Raw genomic sequence first — 24,116 nt, 5'->3', positions numbered from 1 at the left:
TTCTTTTTATGTTAAGGTATTTGTGATTGTTTTGTCTGCTGATGGTACCTCGTTATTTTTAAAGTTAAATTCATTAATATTTTTCCATAGATGTATAACATAACAAAATATATATTTAGAACAAACGGTTAATATTGCGATTTCTTTAAAATTACGCCTTAATGTTTCTTCAGTTCTTGGGTTATATTATATTGTGCGAATAGTCCTTTTGGCAGCTCCAGTATCGCATGGATAGCGACTGAACATTCATCTTGGATAAGTACATTAGTTTGTTTTATTTAACCTAAGGTAATTAGGTTATAGAATTGTTGATCGTTATACTGTACCTGTTATCTACATAAATAAATATGTTGTTGTGGAAAGTTGTGTAATTAATTCATTAAAAACAGGACTAGATTTTCAAACTCTTATTTTTCGCTGGAAAAACGTTCTTACGAGTTTCCCCCGCGTGAATGATGGGGGGTGGGGCTGTATGTGGAACTCGTCGCTGCTGAAAATCTGCATGCTTATCAGAACTAAACATAAAATAATTATTATCTGCTAATACCATTCACGTTGAAAACTTCCGTTTCCCATACATATAATAATCGAATCTTATAAATATTTTTATTTTAACCTAATTCTATATATTTTTAAATTTAATAAATAAAACACAGAAATATAACTAACATTTAATTAACAACTTCGTGTGTCCGCTTCATGTGTCTACGAAGCGAGTCTCGTGTGGAGAATGGGCTGTTGCAGAGAGAGCATGAGAATTTTTTCTCTCGGGTATGAGTTACTCTGTGTCGTGTGACGTCAGATTTCGTGTAAAAGAGATTATGACATATGGCGCATTCGTGTTTCTTCTCCTTCATATGGACATTTTTGACATGATTATTGCACAAACTCTTTGTTATAAAAACTTTGACACACAAAGAACATTTGTATTCCGGTTTCAACATACCATGTTTTTCAACTAAGTGTTGTACTTTGAAATTCTCTTGAAAGAATCTCTCGTCGCAATACGGACACGGAAATCGTAATTTTCTTTCGAACTTGACGTTGTGTTCGATTCTGTCGTGGGTTTTTTTATCTGTTCTGTTCGGGAACGTAATGTCACATTCGTTACAATTGAAAGTTTTATGCGATCTCGTTTTGTGTAAGTTTAGAAATACTAAATTTGTAAAACTCGCTCCGCATATATGACACACGTGATTTTTGAAATGTTTATTGACGTGCATGTTTAAAAGTCGAAACTTCCTAAACGTTTCTGAACACATTTGACATTTCAATCCCTCGGTTTGAATTTTGAACGGTATTAATAAATCTTCTTCTATGTCAAATTTGATTTCGTGGTTTTTTATTAAATGCTGACGCAGATCGTTTATTGTGTTTAATTTTTCTTTACACTTCTTACAACTTAATGACGATATTTCGACTTTTAACAATCGGTTCTGTTGTGTTATTATTTTTTTTTCTATATTTTGAATTGAGTGTTCTTTATTTGAATGATCCCGTAACGAGCACATGTCCATAAATGGTTGTTTACAACAAAAACATGTGTATCGACTCTTGTTCCATTGAAATACAAACATTGTCGAGTTTGAGAGAAGTTTAAGTGAGTTTTCTCGTAGAATAGGACCTCGCCCGCGTCTCTCTGTTATTTTAATCCAATCCTTTTCACTGTTTGGTATTTCATCTAAAATAAATATAGCAAAATTATTTAACGGTTTACACAATAACACAATACTGGCAACACAAGAGCATAATATAATGTTATTTAAAAAAAAAAAAACAGTTGAATAAGATCTCTTTCAGTCTCAAATGTGCAATCACCAATAATTTCTTTAATTTTTTATTATTTTTTGTATATATTTTTTTTTTTAAATTATTTCTCAGGTATAGAATAATGTTATTTTATTTATTATTACAGCACCATCCATCTCATATCCGATACTACTACCCAATAACGATGATGGCGCCAAATTTGTACGCTTGTATTTAGGCTGTATTCATGTATTATTTATTTATCTGCGCTGTCCAGTAAAATAAAACTATAAAGTTATTAAACTCTGTTTTTATCTGTATAGAAAAAAAAAGAGCCAAACCAACAATTACTATTTATAAATAAATTCATGATAAATGAAAAAAAGAATGCTACCATTTATATAAATTTACTGCTGCCCACATTTCTTTTAAATTAAAATTTAAAAAAATACATAATAATTACATACCAGTACTGCACATCAATTTCTTCCTCTTCGATTTCCTATTTCCATGTTCTGGCTTCCGTTTCCCGTTGTTTACCACACCCTGATCTTTCTCTTCAAATTCAATTTCATCCTTAACACTCGGCGAATCTGAAATCGATACGAAAATTGTTATTTGTATCCATTTTACAGATGGGATCTGATTCGTCTTTATGATATTTTACAAAAATATATACGAGATTATTATAAATGGTTTGGTGACAGATTAAATATGAAACAATAGTGTTTCCATAGTTTTTTCTAAGAAGATGGCTTTGAATAGGTATAATCAAGTTCTACATGCAATGTTTGAATAATTGAACAAATATTTAAAGAAAAAATGTTGCTTCTACTCTAATCCATCATTGCATCAATGCATGCATAGTTTAGGAATGCCTAGAGGTCAATCATAAACTTTTATTTGTTATAATTTCAGAGTTTTTTTTTTAAATGAATCGATAGTCAAAATATGATGAAAGCTCTTAATCCTTTTTTGGTAATTGCTATTATGTGTGTGCAGATTATTTTGACAATTTTTTGAGTTCTTTTCAAAATTACAAAATAGCAAGACACAAATAAGACATATAAACGACATAGCTCAGAGGATTAGCCAGCTGAAGTGGCAGTGGGCCGGTCACATCTGTAGAAGAACTGATAGCCGTTGAAGCAAGAAGGTTCTAGAGTGGAGACCGTGAATCGGCAGGCATAATGTAGGACGCCCTGCGGCACGGTGGAGTGACGATATACGGGAGGTGGCCGGTAGAACATGGATGAGAAGGTCCGAAGATCGAGCTCAGTAGCGCGCCTTGGGTGAGGCCTGCGTCCAGCAATGTAGTAATACAGGCTGATCATGATGAAGTCACAAATACAGATAATATATGGAATTCTTTACCATCATCAAATCTATCGCTTTGTTCTATATCCACTACATGATCTTCATCCAACTCTATTTTAAGTGACTCCGATTTAATTAAGTCATCCTTCACATTAACACTGTGTTGTAAGCCTAAAATAAGACAAATTGATCAACTGAAACACATTTTTACCAAAAATTTTTTTATTACAAATGGGTAACCAAAATAGTTATATAATGGTATGTTATTACTACTGCTCGTAGACATTGACACTTTAATAAATACTAACAAGCCCTGCCAACATCATTGCACCAAAAACCTTGGGAACTGAGATGTTTTGTCCTTTGTGTTGTTTACTTGCTTCCTCACATGTCAAATCGGAACATAAAGTTACTAAGCATAGCTGTTAGGTAGTTGAGTATATAGAGGAGCTAGTACCTTAGCAAATGGGCTTGGGCAAGGCCTTCCAACAAGTGAAATTTATTCCAGTGAAACAAATATAAGTTTAAAATACTTTATTGCATTTGAACAATGCATGTGCAAACTTTAAATTTAAAGAAATAACTGATTTTAAATATAACACTAATATATATATTTTTAAATTAAATAGAATGTATAAATTGTACCTTTGTCACTACCACTGTGTAATTTAGAAAAGTAAAGAGAGAGCTTATTTTCACTAGCAATCACCATGTTTTTAAATGCTAGTGCGGCTCTCAGCTTCAGAATACAGCTGTCACATATCATTGTACTAATTTCAGTGGAATTCTTGTGAATAATTATCTGTAAATTTTACAATAAAATATATTTCAATGAACAAAATTATAAGGATCTGAAAATCGGGATTGACCAAATATTATAAATATTTTCATTAAATTGTTTTAAATAGTTTATAATTATAAATATTAAAAAAAAAACTTTTTCTATTGAACACTTTGTACGAGTGTAATTCTTCCTTCGGCCAAGACCACTATCATTGTAAATTAAAAATACGATAAACCTTGAAGCGCTTGTACATCAATATTACAATGTTTAATAGTTAAACACCTATAAATAAACTATACATACATTTATATTAAAAGTTTCTTTTAACATATTTTCGTAAATCTCCTTATGTCCTGAATGGTAGTATTCCCCAGATATATTTTTAAAACAGCCCTCCATACGACAACAGCGACATATATTCCTACAATTGCTTTCGAAAGAATACATTTCGAATTAATATTTCCAAAGATATTTTAATTAAATTTCTGCTACACCTAATAGTTTTTCAATGAATAAAACTCAGTTATTTGTTTAGCTTAAACATCTACCATTGTAATATTTTCTATTTTGTATACTGTGAACTGTCAAAACAATTTTAAGCAGTATCAGGGTTGCAACTTAAGTAAATAAAAATAATATTAATGCCACATTTTTTTTTAGATAAAAAGTTTTGAGTTTAAAATTGTAAATATCAAAAATAAAAACTGAATTATTATTCGTGAGAGAATTTTAGTCGTGTAGTTGACAATGATCAAAATTTTTAAGTTACATAAATTATAATAAGATTCACAATTCAGTCTTCGTCGTAGAAGCCCAAGTCGGCGGTCTTAAAGAAACCTTCTTCGTCCATATAGTCGACTTCTCCGCCGATGTAGCCTGAAAATGTATTCTTTATATAAATCATTGTATCTAAAAAAAACAAATTGCACTCCGTAGGGGTATACATTTTGTAGAACAAAATATCATATATTTTGAAAACCGAAATACATATTCTTACCAAAATTCTGAACAATGGCAGGTATCGACTACAAGGTAGTATATAATCTGCTTGACCAAAGGAGCAGCTAAAAACATAAACCAAGACGATTCCGACATCAGAGGATCCAAAGAAATGTTTTGACTAATGACAGTCATGACTATGACCACTGAGAGCAAAACGGCAATTTCATCTGGGAGTTCGTTTCGTGGAATGGACTATTGTATCTTTGCATTCCGATTTTAAGAGTGATTAAGCCTGTGTAAATACAGATAAAAATGTCTAGGGAAACCGCTTACCATATAGTTACTCATATGACAGTTTGCCTTCGCATTTTCAAATAAAAAAAAGTATATTTGGTATTATATTGAAGTGCCTGTAACTGTATCGAAAAATGTCTTATCAATTTTGTTTTAATTTAATTGAATGCGTTTTAATTAATTAGGTAATTATTGACGTAAGACACTGAACCATAAACGTGTCAGATCGCCATATTGGATTACCGTTGAAGTTACATTTTATCAATTTCAGAATACCGAGTGTTGAGGCAGCGAGTCACTACTATGGATTGACGGAAGTCGTGGCCGAGTGGTTAAGGCGTCTGACTCGAAATCAAATTCCCTCTGGAAGCGTAGGTTCGAATCCTACCGGCTGCGAGATTTTTTTGTATTTTATTTAAAAAACAAATTTAATTTATATGGCTTTTTGGACTGCCATTTGTGCAATACATTAACATTAGTGAAAAATTATACAAAACTTGAAAAATATATAAAATTTATGTTATTTTCATGTACGACGTCTTTGTTTTTATATTTTATTATTAAAGTTATATAACGACGCTAGATGTTAAGTATTAAATTTCAAATCCTCGTAAAAGTATTATCAAAGAGTAGGGGAAAACTGGGAGACTTGTCCAGGTGGGGAGAGTGGAGCCACCTTTCAAAATTGTATTTTGAAAATTTAGTGCGAACGAAACATCAAAGCGTTCATTGGTCGCACGCAAGAGGTCAACAATGTAACACGTGTTTTGGTTGCTAAGGAGTATATTTTTTTGTTTTCAGTACTTTTGGTTTTGCTATCGTATTCATTGAGATACGGATTGTGTGTTGCTATTATTATATTGCCAGACAAATGTAGTTTGACGTGTGCTAAGTGTTTTTTTCTCTACGATTGGTAACTACTCTCTGTCATAACCTAAATGGGAAATTAATGTGAGTGATCAAGCATGAAATCGGATTAAATTGGCTACTGAACTTGAGGGATCATCTCAGCTTGGACAGAACTCTACGATTTCAATTGATTTTCCACAAGAATCTGAAAATAATCTGAGTAATATTGATCACAGTTCTGTAAATGAGTTTTCAACTTTTTTACCAGTATCTCTCTCCTATAGTATTCTTGGAATCAAAAATATATCTGTGCAAAATGTTCCAAATAATGCTTATGAAAGCCTAAAAATGGTTCAAAATCAAACGATACTGTAAAAAGTGCCAGATTCAGTCGAGCTAGTTCCGAGCCAAATCAAAATATAAATAAACACGAAACATTCACAAAATCGCCAGTGAATTCCACGAGAAAACGAGCATCGTCTGTGCCATCACAAAAGGTAATATCTTTGTTCAGCTCCAATTGTTCAAAATGTCGTCCAAATTAAGCAGGGCGAATAAAAACGTTGTGGAAATAATGATGGTATCAACAAGTGATACTGAAAAGAATATAAAGACGAAGAATAAATCACAAGCGCCCCCACGGAGACAAAACTTATACTTGCCTGAGAACCTAACAAAGGACTTCTTAGAAAAAGAAGTAGCACCTCTCCCAGCGAAAGCAAATCAACTCTTCCAAGAAGCAAAAATGCAACTAAGATACTGAACTGTTTTACTATGTTTTTATAGCCTGTTCCAGAAAGTTCTAAAATGCTTATTTCATAACCCTTCATCAAGCAGTCGTGGCCGAGTGGTTAAGGCGTCTGACTCGAAATCAGATTCCCTCTGGGAGCGTAGGTTCGAATCCTACCGGCTGCGAGATTTTTTTGTATTTTATTTAAATAATATATTTAATTTCTTTGGCTTTTTAGACTGCCCGTTGTGCAATACACTAAGATTAGTGAAAAATTAAACGAAACCTAAAAAATATATTAAATTTATATTATTTTCATGTACGACGTCTTTTTAAAGTTTTGTAACGACGCTAGATGTTAAGTATTAAACCCTCGTAAAAGTATTACAAAAGAGTAACTAATGGAAATTACGACAAATAATTTTAACAATAACAAGTACTACTTTACAAAAATGCCAAATTTTATTCTAGAATACTGGTGGTGATAGAGCTTTGTGCTACCGCGTTCGGGAACGTACCACCCACTCATCTGATATTCTACCACCAAACAGCACTTGTTACTGTAACGACAGTCAAGGGAGATAATATCTTAGTTCCCAACTATGGCGACGTGTTTACGATGTATCGGAATCAATTTAATTTTAAAAATGGGTCAGTATACATACAAAAACTTAAAATTAACCAATGAAATTTTTATAGTTTATATTGAATATTTGTTCGTCCAAAGAAAATGCTTACATTCCTACCAATAAAACTTATAAAATTTTAAAAATGATAAAAATATGTTTTAGTCAATTAAAAGTTATACCTTAAATCAATGTACAAACAGACAGACAGACACAAAAATGGAATAAAATGTTAATTTGGTATATGTACTTAAGTTATTTTTATATTACAAACATACACTGCAATTTTATTATATGTATAGAAGATAATAAAAAATAACGCAATGGTATCTGGACTAGCAGAATAAATAGAAACTTCTTAAACAGAGCTATATATAGTTTCGTGTTTATTGATATTCAAATGATGAGAAAAGGTACATAGTGTTTGTACCTATGCAATAGATATTATACAATGTCTCATGTACACGAGGAGGGGGTTGCTGTCAGTCAGGAAGTCGGGTGTTAGTCACCGGACTGATGGGATGTGCGCCCTATTTCGTGTATAAAAACAACAATGTTAAACACTCATTTATTTAATCTCCGATACTAATAAGTTTCACTTTAAATTACATATATTATTTTCAAATATATTACACATTACAACTACAAATCAATATACAAAACGTTTGACTTATTATACTTTGGATTTATTATACTTTAATCGCAAATTATCCACACAATCACAATCTTAAAAATAACTATGTTTATATAAGGAAAAATGATACAAAGGACCATTTTAATTTAAATCCAAAACGCCTCTCCTGTGATGTTTCCTTCGCTACGGCGCCGAATAAAGTGAACTCAGCATCTGTCGATCACGCGAAGTAAGCTCGGTGCAGATGTCGCCACTTGTAAAAACAGGCTAGCCAACTTCATACCGAATACATTTTTATTATAATTTTAAATGGCGACGTGTAGTAGTGAGCCAGTGAGTTAGTGAACATTACAAGTGGCGATGAGGATAAAGGTAAATAATTAAAGTACATTTTATTTAAAAAGGAAAGGGAAGGTGACATTACGGAGTGATTACGTTTTCATGCAATCTAAACAAGCATTTACATTTCAAAATATATACGGCATGAATTCTGTTTTAATATAAAAATAAAAAGTAATCTGTTAGGTCGCTGTGGAAAATTGTTTACACAAAAAATTAAAATTTATCTTGAAGCCGCCGATATCACGATTCCAGCTAAAAAGAGGGCTAAGTTATTAGTGCTAGGTGGAAGTGCTTTGCAAGAAATATTCTACAATTTACCTGGTGCAAATGTGGAACCTGAGGACAATGTTGATATTTTCAAAATAGCTCTCAGTAAACTAGATAACTATTTTCTCCCCAAACAAAATAAGTCTTTCGATCGCCACATTTTTCGTCTCATCAAACAAAAGGAAGGCTTTGAAACTTTCCTTATTAAAATAAGAGATCAAGCGGCAAAATGTAAAATTTGAAAAACCTAATGAATATATAATTGACCAAATATTAGAGAAATCCTTGTCATTGGAATTACGAAAAAAAAATGTTAACGATGGATGATGAAATTACATTAGACAAAGTGATTACTGTAGCCAATACTTTAGATATTGTGAATTACCAACTGGACAGTTACTAAGTTAAAATAATAAGACAAGTGGAGTTAACGCAATAAAAATAAGGAACAAGGATAATTCAATATGGACTAAACAAGGAGAAGAGTATAGTGAAGAGAAAAAGACGCCAAAGTGTACCAGATGTGGAAATATTTCGAATGTCTCACAAGGGCTTCCTTGCGCAGCCAAAGACAAGAAACGTAATGGATGTGGAAAATTAGGCCATTATCAAAGATGTTGCAAAACAAAATCATATCAACAAAAGCGTAAAGTCGCACAATATCACGATAGAGGAAAATACAATAACAAGCGACAACGAACAGACGCAACGGTAAATTCCCTGGAAAATGAATATGTACAATACATATTTAATTTGAATGATGACGCAACAAACAAATGCGAGATAGCAGGAGTCAATTTAGGAATGTTTTTTGATTACGAAGGAATGTGATTCACCTAAAGCGTGTGAAATTACAATGGAAATCAATAGAAGACGAGATCGATAAAAATGAGGATCAAGTAATCAAAGAAAATAATACTACGTAAATTAATATTTGATGTTGTTTCAAGTCTAATTGTATAAGTAAAATATTGATTATATAAGTAATAAAAATAATAATAATAATTGTGTAAAAATAATAATAACAATGTAATTATTTAACAACATATTTGCAATAAATAAAATGTGTTAAGAAGGAATGGATGTAGTGTTTGTATCTATGCAATAGAATTTATACATTGTCTCATGTACACGAGGGAGGGGGTTGCTGTCAGTCAGGGAGTCGGGTGTTAGTCACCGGACTGATGGGATGTGCGCTTGCGGCCAATTGCGTGTAGTAGTGAGCCGGTGAGTTAGTTAACGTTACAGTACAGATAATAATGATACCTGTGAAACTAGATATATATAAATATATTATTCATTTAAGTAAATTCGTTAATTTTAATAACATTCACTTTTATAGTTAGATAGTTAGTAGTAGTATCCCGTCTGGGTAGGTGCCACCCACTCATCAGATATTCTACCGCCAAAAAACAGTACTGGGTAATGTTATGTTCCGGCTTGGATGAGTGAACCAGTGTAACTACAGGCACAAGGGACATAACATCATAGTTCCCAAGGTAGAAAAGCTGGCCAAGGTTGGTGGCACATTGGCGATGTAAGGAATGGTTAATTTTTCTTACAGCGCCATTGGCTATGAGCGATGGTGACCACTTACCATCAGGTGGTCCATATGGTAAACATAAATTGTCTATGAAATAAAAATCTGTGGGGGAAGGGGAAAAGAAAATAAAACACCGTTGTAAATATTATAATATTAGATATTCGGTATATCTTCTTACTAATCCTGCAAGTACATAACAAAATACATGTAGGTATTTAATATCGAAAAATTTTAGGAGCACTTTAGTTTATCGTATTTCTAGATCATTCCACGAGTGAACTCTTAAAAGAGCAAAATACTCGGACCTCATAAGTCAGTCCGGCGTGTAAAACAAAGCAATTATTTACTCAATGAAATTAAGCGCATTAATGTTTTTTAACATAAATAGATTTCCTGACTAGATATTTTAGAGAAATTAGGCACGGGACTCGTTTGAGCATTTTAAGATATTCCTTGAAATTTTGAATCATTTTAGCTACGCTCACTTGAAAAAGACACCAGTACATATAACAACAAAATAAATATGTATCATTGAACACAAAGGGATTATAATAAATAATTCTATGAATGCATTGTAGTTTTATGAGTCTTATAATCGATTTTATTGGAAAAACTTGTCCAACAGATGGAACACGAATATTTCCATTCTGGGTTATGTATTTTCAAATGTTGTTTCAATGTTTTCTCGTATCTATAACACTTTTTACACAATGGACATACAAAATTCCTTTCTTGACTGTGCGTAGCCATGTGCTTTTTTAAATGGTAACGTTCTGAAAATGTCTTCTTGCACATTTCACACGCGATATTCTGTGTGTGATTCTTGACGACATGCATATTCAATGAGTGTCGAGTTTTGAATACGCAGTTGCAAGTATCGCACGTGAAATTGAAAGAAATGCCATGAGTCTCTTTCAAATGCTTTATTTTCTCGTAATGATGTTCGAATCTCGCCAAACATTTGTGACATTTGGCCAACTTCACTCTGCCCAAAGTTCCGTGCAATTTATCATTATGGTACTTGAGTTTTGATATACTTGGGAAGGTTTTTTTACATTTTTCACAAGGATAAGTGCCGTTGCGGTGGCTTTCCATGTGCGTCATCAATCGTTGGTAAGACAAAAAGCCTTTGCCGCACGAATCGCACATCGCGTTACTGTAATGTACGCTTATATGTTTGTTTAAGAGGAAAAAGCTGTGAAATGTATTCGAGCAAATGTGACAGGTGAATAATTCATCAGTCGTTTCTAGATTAAACGAGATCATTCCAACACCGGCGTCCGTGAACACAACATTGTGTATGTTTGCCAAATGTTTCTGAACATCTTCCAAGCTTAGAAACGATTGATCACATAACCTACATTTTAAATTCGATATATCCACTTTGATTTTCTTCTTGCCTTTCTTTAGGATATCTTTAAGAATTTCATCGTGATTTGGAACAATATGACTTCTAGAATGTTCCAGCAACGTTTGGATTTCAAAAGTCTTCACATCGCAAAATAAACATTTATAGGAGCTTGGAAAGAGTAAGTACGTGAACGGTGTAACGGTTGTGTTTTTTAAGATAAGCGCTGCGTTTATTCTCTCGGCTAGCGTCATCGACCATTTACTACTCCGCGGTAGATCTCTAGGCGTCACTGAAATAAAACATTATTTTTATATTTTATCAGTAGGTATACACTTTCTACATTCTAAGATATTTCATTCGAAATATGAACAAGTCACTCCGTCTAACAATCTTTGGTTTTCTTTTTTTAAATCTTAACTTAAGACTTTTTAGAAAAAATAAATTAAGGAATACTAAAATTCTTATAGCCATTATGATATTTAGAAACATTGGTTAAACACAATTTCTATCTAATTTGTAGAGATATAAAAAGACATACATTTTAATTAGTAGTTCAATCATTAACGTCACGACAAGAATGCCACTGTCTCATATGCTTTGTATAATCACTTTTATCGTGAAACCCAGCAGAACACTCAGGGCATATAAATTTAAAAACCGTATCGTGACTCCTCATATGTTTTCGTAGAGTCATTTTGTGCATGTATGCATTTTTACACAACGGACATACAAAATTTCTTTCACCGGTATGCCCACGCATGTGCTGTTTCAATTTTGACTCTATTCCGAAGCATTTAGAGCACACTTCACATTTATACTTCTCGGTATGATACCTCGTTGTGTGTTCGGTCAAAGCGCGTCGTGTGCTAAAATTTGCTTTACAGACATGACATTGGAAACTCCTTATTATTCCGTGAACCTGTTTTAGATGAACCATTTTACTATAATGCTCCTTAAACGTTTGGGAACAAAGTTGACATTTCTTTAACTTAACCCTTTCTCTGCCCTTATGAACGATTTCATTATGGTATTTTAATTGACTTTTTTTGAGAAAAACTCGTTCGCATTGCTGGCAATTAAATTTCTTAGCTAAATGCGTTTCTCGGTGTTTCATCAGAAGATGTTGATTAAGGAATCCGGCTCCACAATTTTCACATACAACCTTACCTACATGACAATTCATGTGAGAATTTAACAGCGCAAACGAATAAAAGTCGTTATCGCAAACATGACAAATAAAGGAACCATTCTTGACCTCCATATTGTATTCCGTCATCCCATTATTGGCTGGCAAGAATTGTTTTTTATGATCGATTTTCAAATGATCTCGAATCGCGTCTAAATTCGGATATGCTTGATTGCACAGACGACATTTTAATTGAGATATATCCACTTGTAAAGTTCTCTTCCCTTTAGAGATATACTTTTCTAGAACAATACTTTTATCGCTAATTTCATGTGTTGATGTATGTTCCAATAAAGCAGCAATTTCTGAATAGTACTGCATGCAGAACAAACACTTGAAACAAGAGCCCATGAATATAAACGGCCTCACAGTAGTATATATTAATAACACAGCTGCATTATTTCTCTCCGGTACTGTCATTTGCCAAATACTTGTCTCAAAGCTCGGTCTATCGCCTGTGAAAGAAAAAACATCTTAAGAATGTATTTGGACGAAAATACACTCAAACGATAACCCACTAAGATTTAGGTATTGAGTTTACCTGTCGCGAAAATACTGTTTAATTATATGCGATGATAATCAAATACACAAAGAAATAGATGCAATAATTAAATAAAATTTAATCGTAAAATTAAAACTGACAAAAATCACAACCATATAATTAAGAATATCTTCTAAATACTCATTGAGATCAATATTACAACAATTCTTAAATGTTCAAGAATTTATTAAAGCGTCAGAACGGTAATCTTTTACGTGTTTAACCCAGAATAGTTATTGAATTCTCCGTGAATATGAAGTGTCATGTGTTTTTTCAAACTTTTCTCATGTCCATAAGATTTCTCGCAAATTTCGCATACGAAATCCTTATCGCCAGAATGCAAGGCCATATGTTTCTTAAGTGTGGAAATACAGCTAAAACTTTTTTTACAGACTTCACAGAACGTTTTTTGAGTATGAAATTTGTTTGTATGTGTCGTGAGGGCTCTACGACTTGGAAATATAGATTTGCACACATCACAAATAAAAGTAAAAGTAATTTCGTGAACTTCTTTTAAATGTTTTAATTTTCTAAAATGTTCGCTGAATCTTTCTGGGCAGTGCGGGCATCTGAGCATTCTTATATTCGTTGCGCCTTCGTGTGCCTTTTCTATGTGATATTTTAGATTGGAATGTGTGGTATACACTTTATTACATCGATTGCACGGATATCCACCAGGCGCGTGTATTTCCTTATGCTGAATCAGTCTTTGATGTGTCATAAAGCCGGCGCCACAAGTTTCGCAAACAGCGTTACTAAAATGTACGTTCATATGACGATTTAAGAGTATAAATGTTTGGAAAATTTTGTTACAAATATGACACGAAAATTGTCCGTCCTTGGAACTTAAATTATAAGCAATAACACCATTACCAGACTTCGTGAACACTTTATTATGTTCAATTTCTAAGTGCCACCTTATTTGGTCAACATTTGGATAAATTTTTGAGCATATTTTACAGCTTAAATCAGATATATCAACTTTAACTGTACGTTTCCCTTTTGGTAGGAGATCTTTGAGAATATCCGCATGGTTGGGCATTTCGTGAGTAGAGCTATGCCTAAGCAATGCGTTTATTTCAGAGTGTTCCTCGGAACAGAAAAAACATTTGAAGAAATATCTACAATAAACAAAGGGCCTTATCGTTGTATTCTCAAGCAACATCGCCGCGTTTTGTCTCTCGGATAATGTCATCTCCCAGATACTTGTGAGTACTCCTTGACGTCCTGAAGATTTCGGTCCTGAGGATGCAAAATGTCCGTGTTAAATCGATAGCTCCATATTGAGATCACTTGTATATGCGTATTTTTTAAGCTCCTCTAATCAGCAATTTTATTTTTATTTAAATAAATTGTTATTTCGTTTGTTTGTTAGGAAAATATAAATTTATTCTATAACCAATCGCTTAAATTATAATTTAAAATATTTTAGCATTATTTTAAATGTTTAATTTTTATCTCAAATCGGAAAATATTTTATAGTAATCTATTTTATAAGTTTTTCAGTCATTTAAATCAAATAACTAAGTTCAATTAACAAAACATCTGTTACGTAATTAAATGTTAATTTTCCCTATGTTCAAATATACCACCATTATTTAAAATGTTTCCGAATTAACTTACTGAAGTAAAATAAAAAATCGGTGGAAAATAAATAATTAATAAAAAAATACTCTTCAAAGCTAAATTTACGCAGCAAGTGAAATAAAATTAATTTTCAATATTTTCATCACAACATTTAATCGTGACTTGTATTACCACTAGCCCGTTTGAAACCTAAATAACTAAACAGTAAATCAGTTTACGAGTTCAGATCCAAAGTTCTTAATAATAGTCCTAAACTGCCACTGGGGATGCCACTGTTTCATATGTTTGTTATAATCATTACGATTATGAAAACCACTGCCGCATTCACAGCACGTGAACTTCAAAACAGGTCCATGTACTCGCATATGCTGGCGTAAAGTTCGCTCGTGCATGTATGCTTTCTGGCATACGTTGCAGTAGAAATTTCTTTCTCCGGTATGTCCACGTGAATGCATCTTCAAAAGCGATTTCGTTCCGAAACACTTTCCGCATACTTTGCATTGAATTTTTTGGGTATGTTGCTTTGTTGTGTGTTCCGTCAAGGCTCGACGAGTCGGGAAAATCGCTTTGCAAACTTGACATTCGAACGTAAATATTATTCCATGCGCCTCCTTCAAATGTGTCATCTTTCGATAGTGCTCTGAAAATCGTTCCAAACAATGTGGACATTTCAATGGTTTCACTCTCTTCGCATTTGTCATTTCGTGTTTCTTGAATATGTGGTACCTTAATTTCAATTTTGTCGGGAATATATCTTGGCACTTATCGCATTTATGGACACCATTCTGATGGACTATCCTGTGGTTAATGAGACGCTGGTGTGAAATGAATCCAAGGCCACAAGTTTCGCAGACGACACTGAAATGTGCATTCATATGTCTATTCAGAAGAAAAAACGAGTTGAAGGTCTTTCCGCATTTATGACATGAGAGAACACCATTGTTCGTACTCAGGTCATAAGCCATGAGACCGTTTCCAGCTGTATTAAATTCCTTTTTGTGCATGACTATCAAATGCTTTCTAATATCATCGAGGTCGGAAAACTTCTGTTCGCATAATTTGCATCTCAAATTAGATATATCAACTTTAATCACGCGTTTGCCTTTCCTTAAATACTGCTTGAGGAGACTCGATCTATCCGGAACCGAATGAAAAGCTGTGTGTTGCAATACTGAATGTATTTCTGGAAAAACTTCAGTGCAATAAAAGCATTTGAAATTTGCTTGCTGATAAAAAAATGGTTTGATCGTAGTTGTTTCTAAGAAGGTTGCGGCATTTAATCTTTCGTATATTGTCATTTGCCAAATGCTTGTCCTTGGCGTCGGTCGCTGAGTGCCCGGTATCGCTGTAAACAAAAACTTCTTTAGAACTCCTTTCTTCAGCTCTCTACAAATCAGTGCAGTGCAGAGGCTATAAAAACGATACTAACCTAACGTGGCTTGCTTTTCATTATCAAATGCTTAAGCCTAATATAAGCTAAAGTATATAACATTCATTTATGAAGTATAATTGAGATTAATTTTCTTTACATTGTACTAAATAATTAAAAATAATCAGTTAAGTACTTCATTAGAGTTATTCAGATGTGTAGCTAAAGCTGTGCGATCATTATAATCTTCACCGGAAATCGCGGACACCTCCCCAACATCATGGGACTTTATGTGCTCTTTCAGATTCTTACTTCTCGCATAGGCCTTTCCACAGATCTCACATTTAAAATTTTTATCTCCTGTATGAATCACCATATGTCTGGACAAACAATACTTTGAGAAAAATCTCGAATGACAAATGCCACACTCGTGGTTCCTCTCCTGCATGTGAACTGATCTTATATGAACCAACAACTGATACTTAAGATCGTATTCTCGTCCACAAGTTTCACACTTAAATAATTCGGAACTTTGATTGTGGACAATACGCAGGTGCTTTGTTCTTTGATAGTTCGAATTAAATCTTTCTGGACAAATCGGACACGTCCTTGGATACTGCTTGAGATGTACACCTCTCATATGCATTGTCCGTTTTGCAGAATTACTGAAGACCTTGTCGCATATTTCACAGGGATAATTTCCGATCTTATGCGTTTGCAAATGCCTCTTTAGAAGGTGTAAAGATATAAAAACGGATCCGCATATTTCGCAGCTGTAGTTATTGAAGTGTTTGCTCATGTGTATTATCAGTAATCGGAGTTTGAGATAAGTTTCATTGCAAATCTGGCATTGGAAATTGTCCTCTTCCAATTTAAAAGGGATTATATTATCTTGAAAATCAGGATCGATTTTTATGCCATGACCTTTCAAATGAACTTTTAACGAATAAATATTAGGAGAAACTAATTGACATAATTTGCATTGCATAATTGTTACGTCCATTTTTAGATTTTTATCTCGTACTCTGTTATTTAATTCTCGTCTGAAGTCCTTGATTGTATGAAACCCAGTTGAATGTTCTCTTAAGAGGACTGCCTCCAAAAATGCTTTTGCGCAGACAAAACATTTATATTTATTACTGGCGTGAATGAAAGGATACACATATGAAAATTCAATAAGAGTTATTGCATTTTGCTTCCATTTGTGGTAATCGAAAGAATTTCTTTTTTTTAAGTTACCATAATTCCAATTTTTCACGGTTTTCACATCACAGACAACTGACTTTATACCACATTTCTGATCTGGTATATCATTGAGCAGCAAAGGTTCTTTTAACATGGAAACAGTGGGTAATTTTTTCATTCTAATTTCTTTCCTTTCAAATATATTTATATTTTTATCCGTCTGAATATTATTCTTTTCAAATGGTTCGTTTTGTGCTTCGGTATCGTCTTCGTATTCACAAATAAGACTTTCAATATTTATTGGATTCTTTAGAAGCTTAAGTTTTATTTCTTGGCCGTCATCGTCTTTTAATAAAATCGATGAATCTGTTTCTACGATGATGCCTAAAAAAGAAGAATGAAGATGTCATTGTACTGACTCATGGATCATGTATCGTTTAGATATTTTACATAGTGATTAATTTAAAAGGGTAAGTAGTTATAATTGTGTTAATTAAAAAAAAAACAAACTTGAACAAATTATTTATTGTCCAAAAAATTACATTATATTAATAATATTTTAGCTGTGATTTGTTAAAAAAATATTGAATTAATTATTTTTATTTTATTGTATTTTATTTTATGTCATTCAGTAAAAGAGTCCTAGTCACAATCACATTCATTTTATAGAATCGGATAAACTTAATCGTTCCTCGTTATGATCTTTTAGAAGATTATATACGCTTGCAACTGATATAGAAAATCCTAAAAAATTAAATCCGAGCAAAACATAAAGCCTTAAGCATAATGTACGATTCACGTAACCACTCCGCATCAAATCACTCTGCAGCCCATTTTACATTTGGTAAAGGAAGTTTAACGTGTGTATCCAATATTTAAAGTACATATTTGCATGGAACGCGCATATTAAAAAACGCTCGCACACGGCCGCATTCGATTGCCTGCGAATATAGACTTTAAATATTAAGTAAATAAGTTCAATTTCCTCCACCACATGGAAAATACACTGTGACACGATTCAATACGGCGATTATGTGAATCGTACTAAACCTTTTAAACTACTTCGTGTAATCTCAAATGGTCTTTTAAATTCTTCCGCCGGAGGAACGCCATGCCGCACATTTCACATTTGTGATTTTTTTCGCCTGTATGTATAACCATATGACGTTTTAAAGTTTCCTTATTGCAGAACCTTTGTAAACAAACTTTGCACTGATGGTTTCTCTCCTGTAAGTGTACCGATCGAGTATGACAAATCAGATGATATTTTAGATTGAATCCACGTCCGCAGGTCTCACACTTATGGACCCTGGTCGATTGATTATGCACGTCTTGGAGATGGATCGTTCGCCTGTAGTTCGAGTTGAATCGTTCCGGACATATCGGACAACGACGAGGGTACTGTTTGAGATGTACGCCTCGTATATGAAGTGATCTCTTATGAGTCGTACTGAATACTTTGTTACATCTATCACAAGGGAAATTGCCAGTCTCGTGAACTTCCAAATGCTTCTTCAAGAGTCGCAACGTCATAAATCCGGAACCACAAATTTCACAACTATAATTATTAAAATGTACGCTCATATGTATAACAAGTATTCGGACTTTTATAAATAATTGGTCACATATAACACACTTATAGGATCCATCCTCTTCTTCTAATTTGAAAGGTATCATGTTATCTTGTAAATCTGGATCTATGGGCTTCTGATGGTCTTCTTTCAAATGAAATTTTAGTTGTAATAAATCCTTCGGCTTTACTGAACATAATTTACACATCAACTCGCCGACATCTACCTTTAAAACATTCTCTCTCCGATTATTTAGTAACCTCTTTAATGGAGCGAACGTGTGATTTTCATTCATATGTTGTCTCAAAAGCGATGTTTCGAGAAAAGGTTGAGAACAAATAAAGCATTTAAATTTATTGTTTCCATAAATAAATGGATATACAGTTGAGAATTCAAATACAGTTAACGCATTCTGGCGGTAGTCCGCCTGCTTTTTCATGATTTTAGGCGTGGGTATAACAGAGATCACACTTTTGACTGGCGCTGGACTTCTCCTTCCCAGTGAGATTGGTGAGGGGCTACGAGATGGCGTATTATTTCTTACAGCAGGAGAAGTAGGCATTTTAGACTGGTTTTTAAGGCGCAATTTTCGAAAAGCTGTCACTGTCCCCAAGGGTTTGCAAAGGCTTCGATCATAAGCCACCTGAAACAGTGGTACTATCCGTTTTGCCGGCGTCTGTTTTTCCGTCGTAATAGAGTCCATTCCTAAAAACAGAAACAAATTCTTTGTACTTTCACCCCAATATCTTGAACATGCAGTGTATTTAGGTGTTATAATTAGATGCAGATTAGTCCATACCCAACTGTAGGTGTATATCTTGATAATGCTTGTTTTAATCTAGATAAGATCATTTAGAAACAAATATACTCTGAACTAGGTAAACGGTTAACTAACGCATACATAAAGTCGCTAAAGATATTTATATTAGCCCAAACAACGACAACAGGAATATGTACCAATTATAGAAATCACGACACCAGATTTTGAAATTCATCCGTCTTAACCGATGGATGATTAACTTTGACGTGATGCTTTAAGCTGCATTTCTGAACAAACGATCCACCACATATCGTGCAAATGAATCTCCTATCATCTTCGTGTATTCTCATATGCTCTCTCAGGGTGTATTTTCTAGCATAGGCCTTCTTGCAGATATTGCATTGGAATTTTCTTTCACCACCATGACGAATCATATGTTCCTTCAATTCTGATTTGGAATAAAATTTCCATTCACACACGTGGCAAGCGTGCCTTTTCATTTTTAAATGCACAGTTCTTACATGCACACCAATTTTTCCACTCGAAGTAAAAACTTTTGGACACAATGAACATTTAAATTCTTTTAATTTCATTCCATGTATCGTCGAAATATGTTTGTTCCTTTGGAAGTAATTTCGGAATGTTTCCGGACAGTATGGACACCGATGCCGTTTGACTTTCTTATGTACCGTCGCAAAGTGCTCATTTTTCGCATTCATAGAACGAAATACTTTATCACAGATTTCACAAGCAAAGGCACCTGTTTCGTGAGAGAAAGCGTGAGTCCTCAAGCGATCTGGTGTTATAAAACCTGACCCGCACTGTTCACAGATAAAATTTTGGTAATGTATGTTCATATGATGATTAAGAGTTTTGAACTCATCAAATTTCTCTTCACAAATAGCGCATGGAAAATTATTCTTAGTTATTTTAAATGGCAGAACACCATCTTGCGAGTTAATATCTAAGTTGGCACCATGCTTATCGATTAAATGTATTTTTACATCTTCAAAATTATTTATTTGCGCAATACATAGTTTGCAACTCAAATCTGATACGTCTGCTTTTACTAATTCATGCTTTTTTAGTCTTGATAGTGCCGTTTTAATTTGCATCAATGATTGTGAATTGTGATCGGAACTATTATGATGCCTCAAAATAGTTGGATCAGTAAATTGTTGGTCACAATAAAAACACAAATATAAATTCTTCATCCATCTAAATGGACAAATCCTCGTGTTTTCTAATAAAATACTCGCGTTCTTCTTCTTTGCCTTTATAGCATCAGCGTCTTTCATTTTTTTCGCGTTCTCTATACGTGCCTCCGCATTCAGAGTAAGTACGCCAATATCGCCGACAATTTCACCTAAAAATGATAAAACACGTGCATGAGCGTGACGCATTTATACAAAAATTACATGCAAATAAATATATATATATATATATATTATTGCAATATTACACGATATTGCGGATATAAATTTAGAAACCCGCTCAAGCACGTGCATTATCGTAGTCTTCTTATTTTTGAGATTATAGCGCTATCCTTTCAGGTTGTGAATATCATTTAATATATTTTTAAGGTGGGCGTAATAAAACTATATGTAAGGGTCGACAGATACTTTATTACTATAGAAAAAAATAATTTATGTAGATGTAGATATGAGTCCGTATTTTTGTTAATAGCAATGGCTCACACTAAAGCTGTACTCGATTAAATTCATCGTATTAATGACTTTTTTTATTTTAAATTAAAGCTATTAAATTACTCCTTAATTATATATTCTATGAGCAGTTGGCTATTTAAAAAGATGATGAAAACAATAAATGATGCTTCGAATAGATGATGCTTCAATATATTTTGTAGATTTAAAAAACATCGGCTTTAACCTGCATTGGATGATGGACCCTAACGTGTTGTTTAAGGCTACATTTTTGAATAAACGATTGCCCACAAACAGGACACACAAACCGCCTATCATTATTATGAATTCTCATGTGTTCGCGTAAAGTCTTTAATCTAGCATAAGATTTCTTACAAACATCACATTGATATATCCTAGCACCCACATGCTTCACGCTATGCTCCTGCAATTCGTAGTTACTAAAAAACTTCATTCCACAAACGGAGCAGGCATGATTACGTTCCTGCAAATGGTGGGACCGTATATGTGCGGTCCGTCGACTACAAAGATCGAAAACCTTAGGACAAGATGGACACGGAAACAAAGCCGTTTTTTCTCCGTGTACCGTATTCAAATGTTTCATTCTATATTTATAGGAGGCAAACTTCTCGTCGCATATGGGACATTTGTACCGCTTATTCAAACGATGAACTTTTGCTATATGGGCGTAAAGTGACGCATATGACGTCAGAGTTTCCCCACAATGTTTGCACGGAAAATCTCTCCGTTCATGGGTCCGCGAATGATTAAGCATACGTTGAGTTGTAGCAAAACCCTTGCCGCACGTTTCGCAAATGAAATGTTCGTAGTGATCATTCATGTGTTTATGAAGGCTAAGGAACATTTCGTATCGTTTTCCACAAACCTGACAGCAATGTTCGTCTTTGCTCAATTTGTACGGAAGAATCGATTCACCGTACGAACTGTCCAGAACTTTCCCGTGCTCACGTAAATGTGATTTCAACGAAACGTAATTATTAATGTCAATGCCACACAATTTACAGGATGTGATTGCAAAGTCCATTTTCAAAGGTTCATATTTCTTTAGCTTAAACATTAAATCAGCGTGTTCTCTTTGGGTATGCTCTCTTAATTTTTCTGGTTCCAGAAACGTGTTCTTGCAGAAGAAACATAAATATGTTCCTTTTCGATATTTAAAAGGGTACGCCGTACATGAACTCATGATAATTTTTATGTTCTTTCTGAAAGCGGCACGCCTTTCGTTCCCCTCCGTTCTCCGCTCAGTTCCTTCTGCCTTGACTGATATGAGGTCTGTGTTATTCTCTATACTAATGTCCATTTCTCGTTTAATCTCAATGTCAGCATATTTTCTTCCTAAAAATAGAAAAATATCCAATATAGGTTCTTCTATTTATTCCCTATATTCTTCTAATGTATCATATTCGTATACTTTAAAGCAACAATGAATAGCATTTCATTGCTTCAGTATACATTTTAATGCATATATTAAACATAAAATTCTTTAATAAATAAAAATTTAGGAACTCTTAGTACCTAATGATTCAAAACCGTTTCAAATACACATGTTTTGTTTATATACGACAAATAAATAGATATATTTTAATCAGATATATTTATTTATATTTTTACATTTACGTGCATTTAATATCACAATAAATAACCATTAATTCCATTTAGAAATAAACAAATCACTTGTACTGTTTAAATATAATATAAAATCAAACTGCAATCTTAGAGGGTTCCGCGTTTGGATGGTGCGTTCTCATGTGGCTTTTAAGACTGCACTTTTGGATAAAGGCATTATTACAATATTCACAAACAAATCGTCTATCATTATTGTGTATCCTCATATGTTCCTTTAACGTCCTAGCTCTTGCGTAACTCTTTTTACAAACACTGCACTGATATTCTCTTAGTCCCGAATGCTTCACAAGATGATTCTTCAACTGTCCAGCCGTCACGAATTTACTCGGACAAAAGTCGCACTGAAATTGCTTGTGTTTTATATGAACATTCTTAATGTGTTTCGTCCTTTGGTCGGACATAGCGAAAATTGCTGAACACAAGTGACATGGATATTCGACGCTTTGATTGTGAAGCTGTTTTAAATGCCTCAACCGGTCTGAGTATCGTTTAAATGATAAATTGCAATACGGGCATCGATAGCGATTTTCTGGCGCGTGTGTTGTATTTATGTGGTAGTTTTTTAACGCTCGAGTACCGAATACTTCGTCACATTTTGAGCATTTATGTTCCATTTCGTTCGATTCGTGAGTCAACTGATGAGCTTTCAACCGATGGACGGCTGAGAAAGATTTACCACAGTGAAAGCAAATATTATTCGGATAATGTTGGTTCATGTGACTATTCAATCTAGAAAACAAAGAAAAACGTTCGTCACAATGCGTACAAAGCATTTCTTTATTCTGCAGAATGAATGGCGTCACGCCTAAGCTCAACTCCTTATGTATCGGCTTTTGGTGAACATTTAGCAAATGCTCTTTGAGTTGCTCCAAATCGTTCATACCTTCGTTACAAATTTCACATTTAAGATTACTAATTTCTATTTTTACATTATCGTACGGCCGCGCGTATCTCATCGCTTCAAGACGATTACTATGTTCCTGAGCATGGTTGAGAACGTCTTGAAAATGACCGAATGTTTTCGGACAGTGCGAACAAGCGAAAGCACCACGTTTCCATCGGAATGGACAGGCATTAGAGTATTCGATTATAATTGCCGCGTTATCTCTATGATCGTTATAGAACCTGCGTCGCCGTTTCCAATTTACAGTCTTGATCGTCCCTAAAAACAAAAGAAA

At 33.8% G+C, this 24,116-nt stretch overlaps 2 protein-coding genes and 2 non-coding genes across 12 annotated transcripts in view; 2 read left to right on the top strand and 2 right to left on the bottom strand.

Annotated features, from left to right (window-relative positions):
- Nucleotides 1-659: 659 nt before the first annotated feature.
- Nucleotides 660-4,419, bottom strand: LOC113395893 (zinc finger protein 454-like). Its single transcript, XM_026633611.2, has 5 exons — nt 4,154-4,419; nt 3,712-3,868; nt 3,124-3,237; nt 2,217-2,342; nt 660-1,681 (listed from the first exon to the last, which is right to left on the bottom strand). Exons 1-5 carry the CDS (start codon nt 4,295-4,297, stop codon nt 672-674), a joined length of 1,551 nt encoding a protein of 516 aa, XP_026489396.2. The 5' UTR covers nt 4,298-4,419; the 3' UTR covers nt 660-671.
- A 981-nt stretch (nt 4,420-5,400) lies between these two features.
- Nucleotides 5,401-5,482, top strand: Trnas-cga (transfer RNA serine (anticodon CGA)). The gene has a single exon. It is a non-coding gene; the product is annotated as a tRNA-Ser (tRNA).
- A 1,286-nt stretch (nt 5,483-6,768) lies between these two features.
- Trnas-cga (transfer RNA serine (anticodon CGA)) lies at nt 6,769-6,850 on the top strand. Its single transcript has one exon. It is a non-coding gene; the product is annotated as a tRNA-Ser (tRNA).
- A 3,744-nt stretch (nt 6,851-10,594) lies between these two features.
- LOC113395900 (gastrula zinc finger protein XlCGF57.1-like) overlaps nt 10,595-24,116 on the bottom strand; it is a 40,729-nt gene continuing 27,207 nt past the window's right edge. Inside the window, exons 5-6 of one of the 9 annotated variants that reach the window (XM_064219760.1) lie at nt 11,967-13,069; nt 11,600-11,717 (exon numbers count right to left, since the gene is read on the bottom strand). In XM_064219760.1, coding sequence (XP_064075830.1) covers nt 11,982-13,069 — 1,088 coding nt within the window. In that variant the 3' untranslated portion in view covers nt 11,600-11,717; nt 11,967-11,981. Of the gene's footprint in view, nt 11,718-11,966; nt 13,070-13,351; nt 14,398-14,865; nt 16,088-16,171; nt 17,681-17,958; nt 19,573-19,749; nt 20,994-21,479; nt 22,648-22,979; nt 24,101-24,116 lie in introns of those variants that run through there. The other 8 variants (XR_010309755.1, XM_064219761.1, XM_064219762.1 and 5 more) reach the window with 8 other exon arrangements.

This window comes from Vanessa tameamea, chromosome 29 (genome assembly GCF_037043105.1).
Source record: "Vanessa tameamea isolate UH-Manoa-2023 chromosome 29, ilVanTame1 primary haplotype, whole genome shotgun sequence".
Classification (NCBI taxonomy): domain Eukaryota; kingdom Metazoa; phylum Arthropoda; class Insecta; order Lepidoptera; family Nymphalidae; genus Vanessa; species Vanessa tameamea.
This window is presented reverse-complemented; position numbering and strand designations above follow the sequence as displayed.

Coding starts and splice junctions, on each gene's coding strand:
- LOC113395893 (XM_026633611.2), bottom strand. CDS start 4,297: ATGTATTCTTTCGAAAGCAATTGTAGGAATATATGTCGCTGTTGTCGT. Junction 3,238..3,711: donor ACACAGTGGTAGTGACAAAG/GTACAATTTATA, acceptor GTCTTATTTTAG/GCTTACAACACAGTGTTAAT. Junction 1,682..2,216: donor GAAATTGATGTGCAGTACTG/GTATGTAATTAT, acceptor TATTTATTTTAG/ATGAAATACCAAACAGTGAA.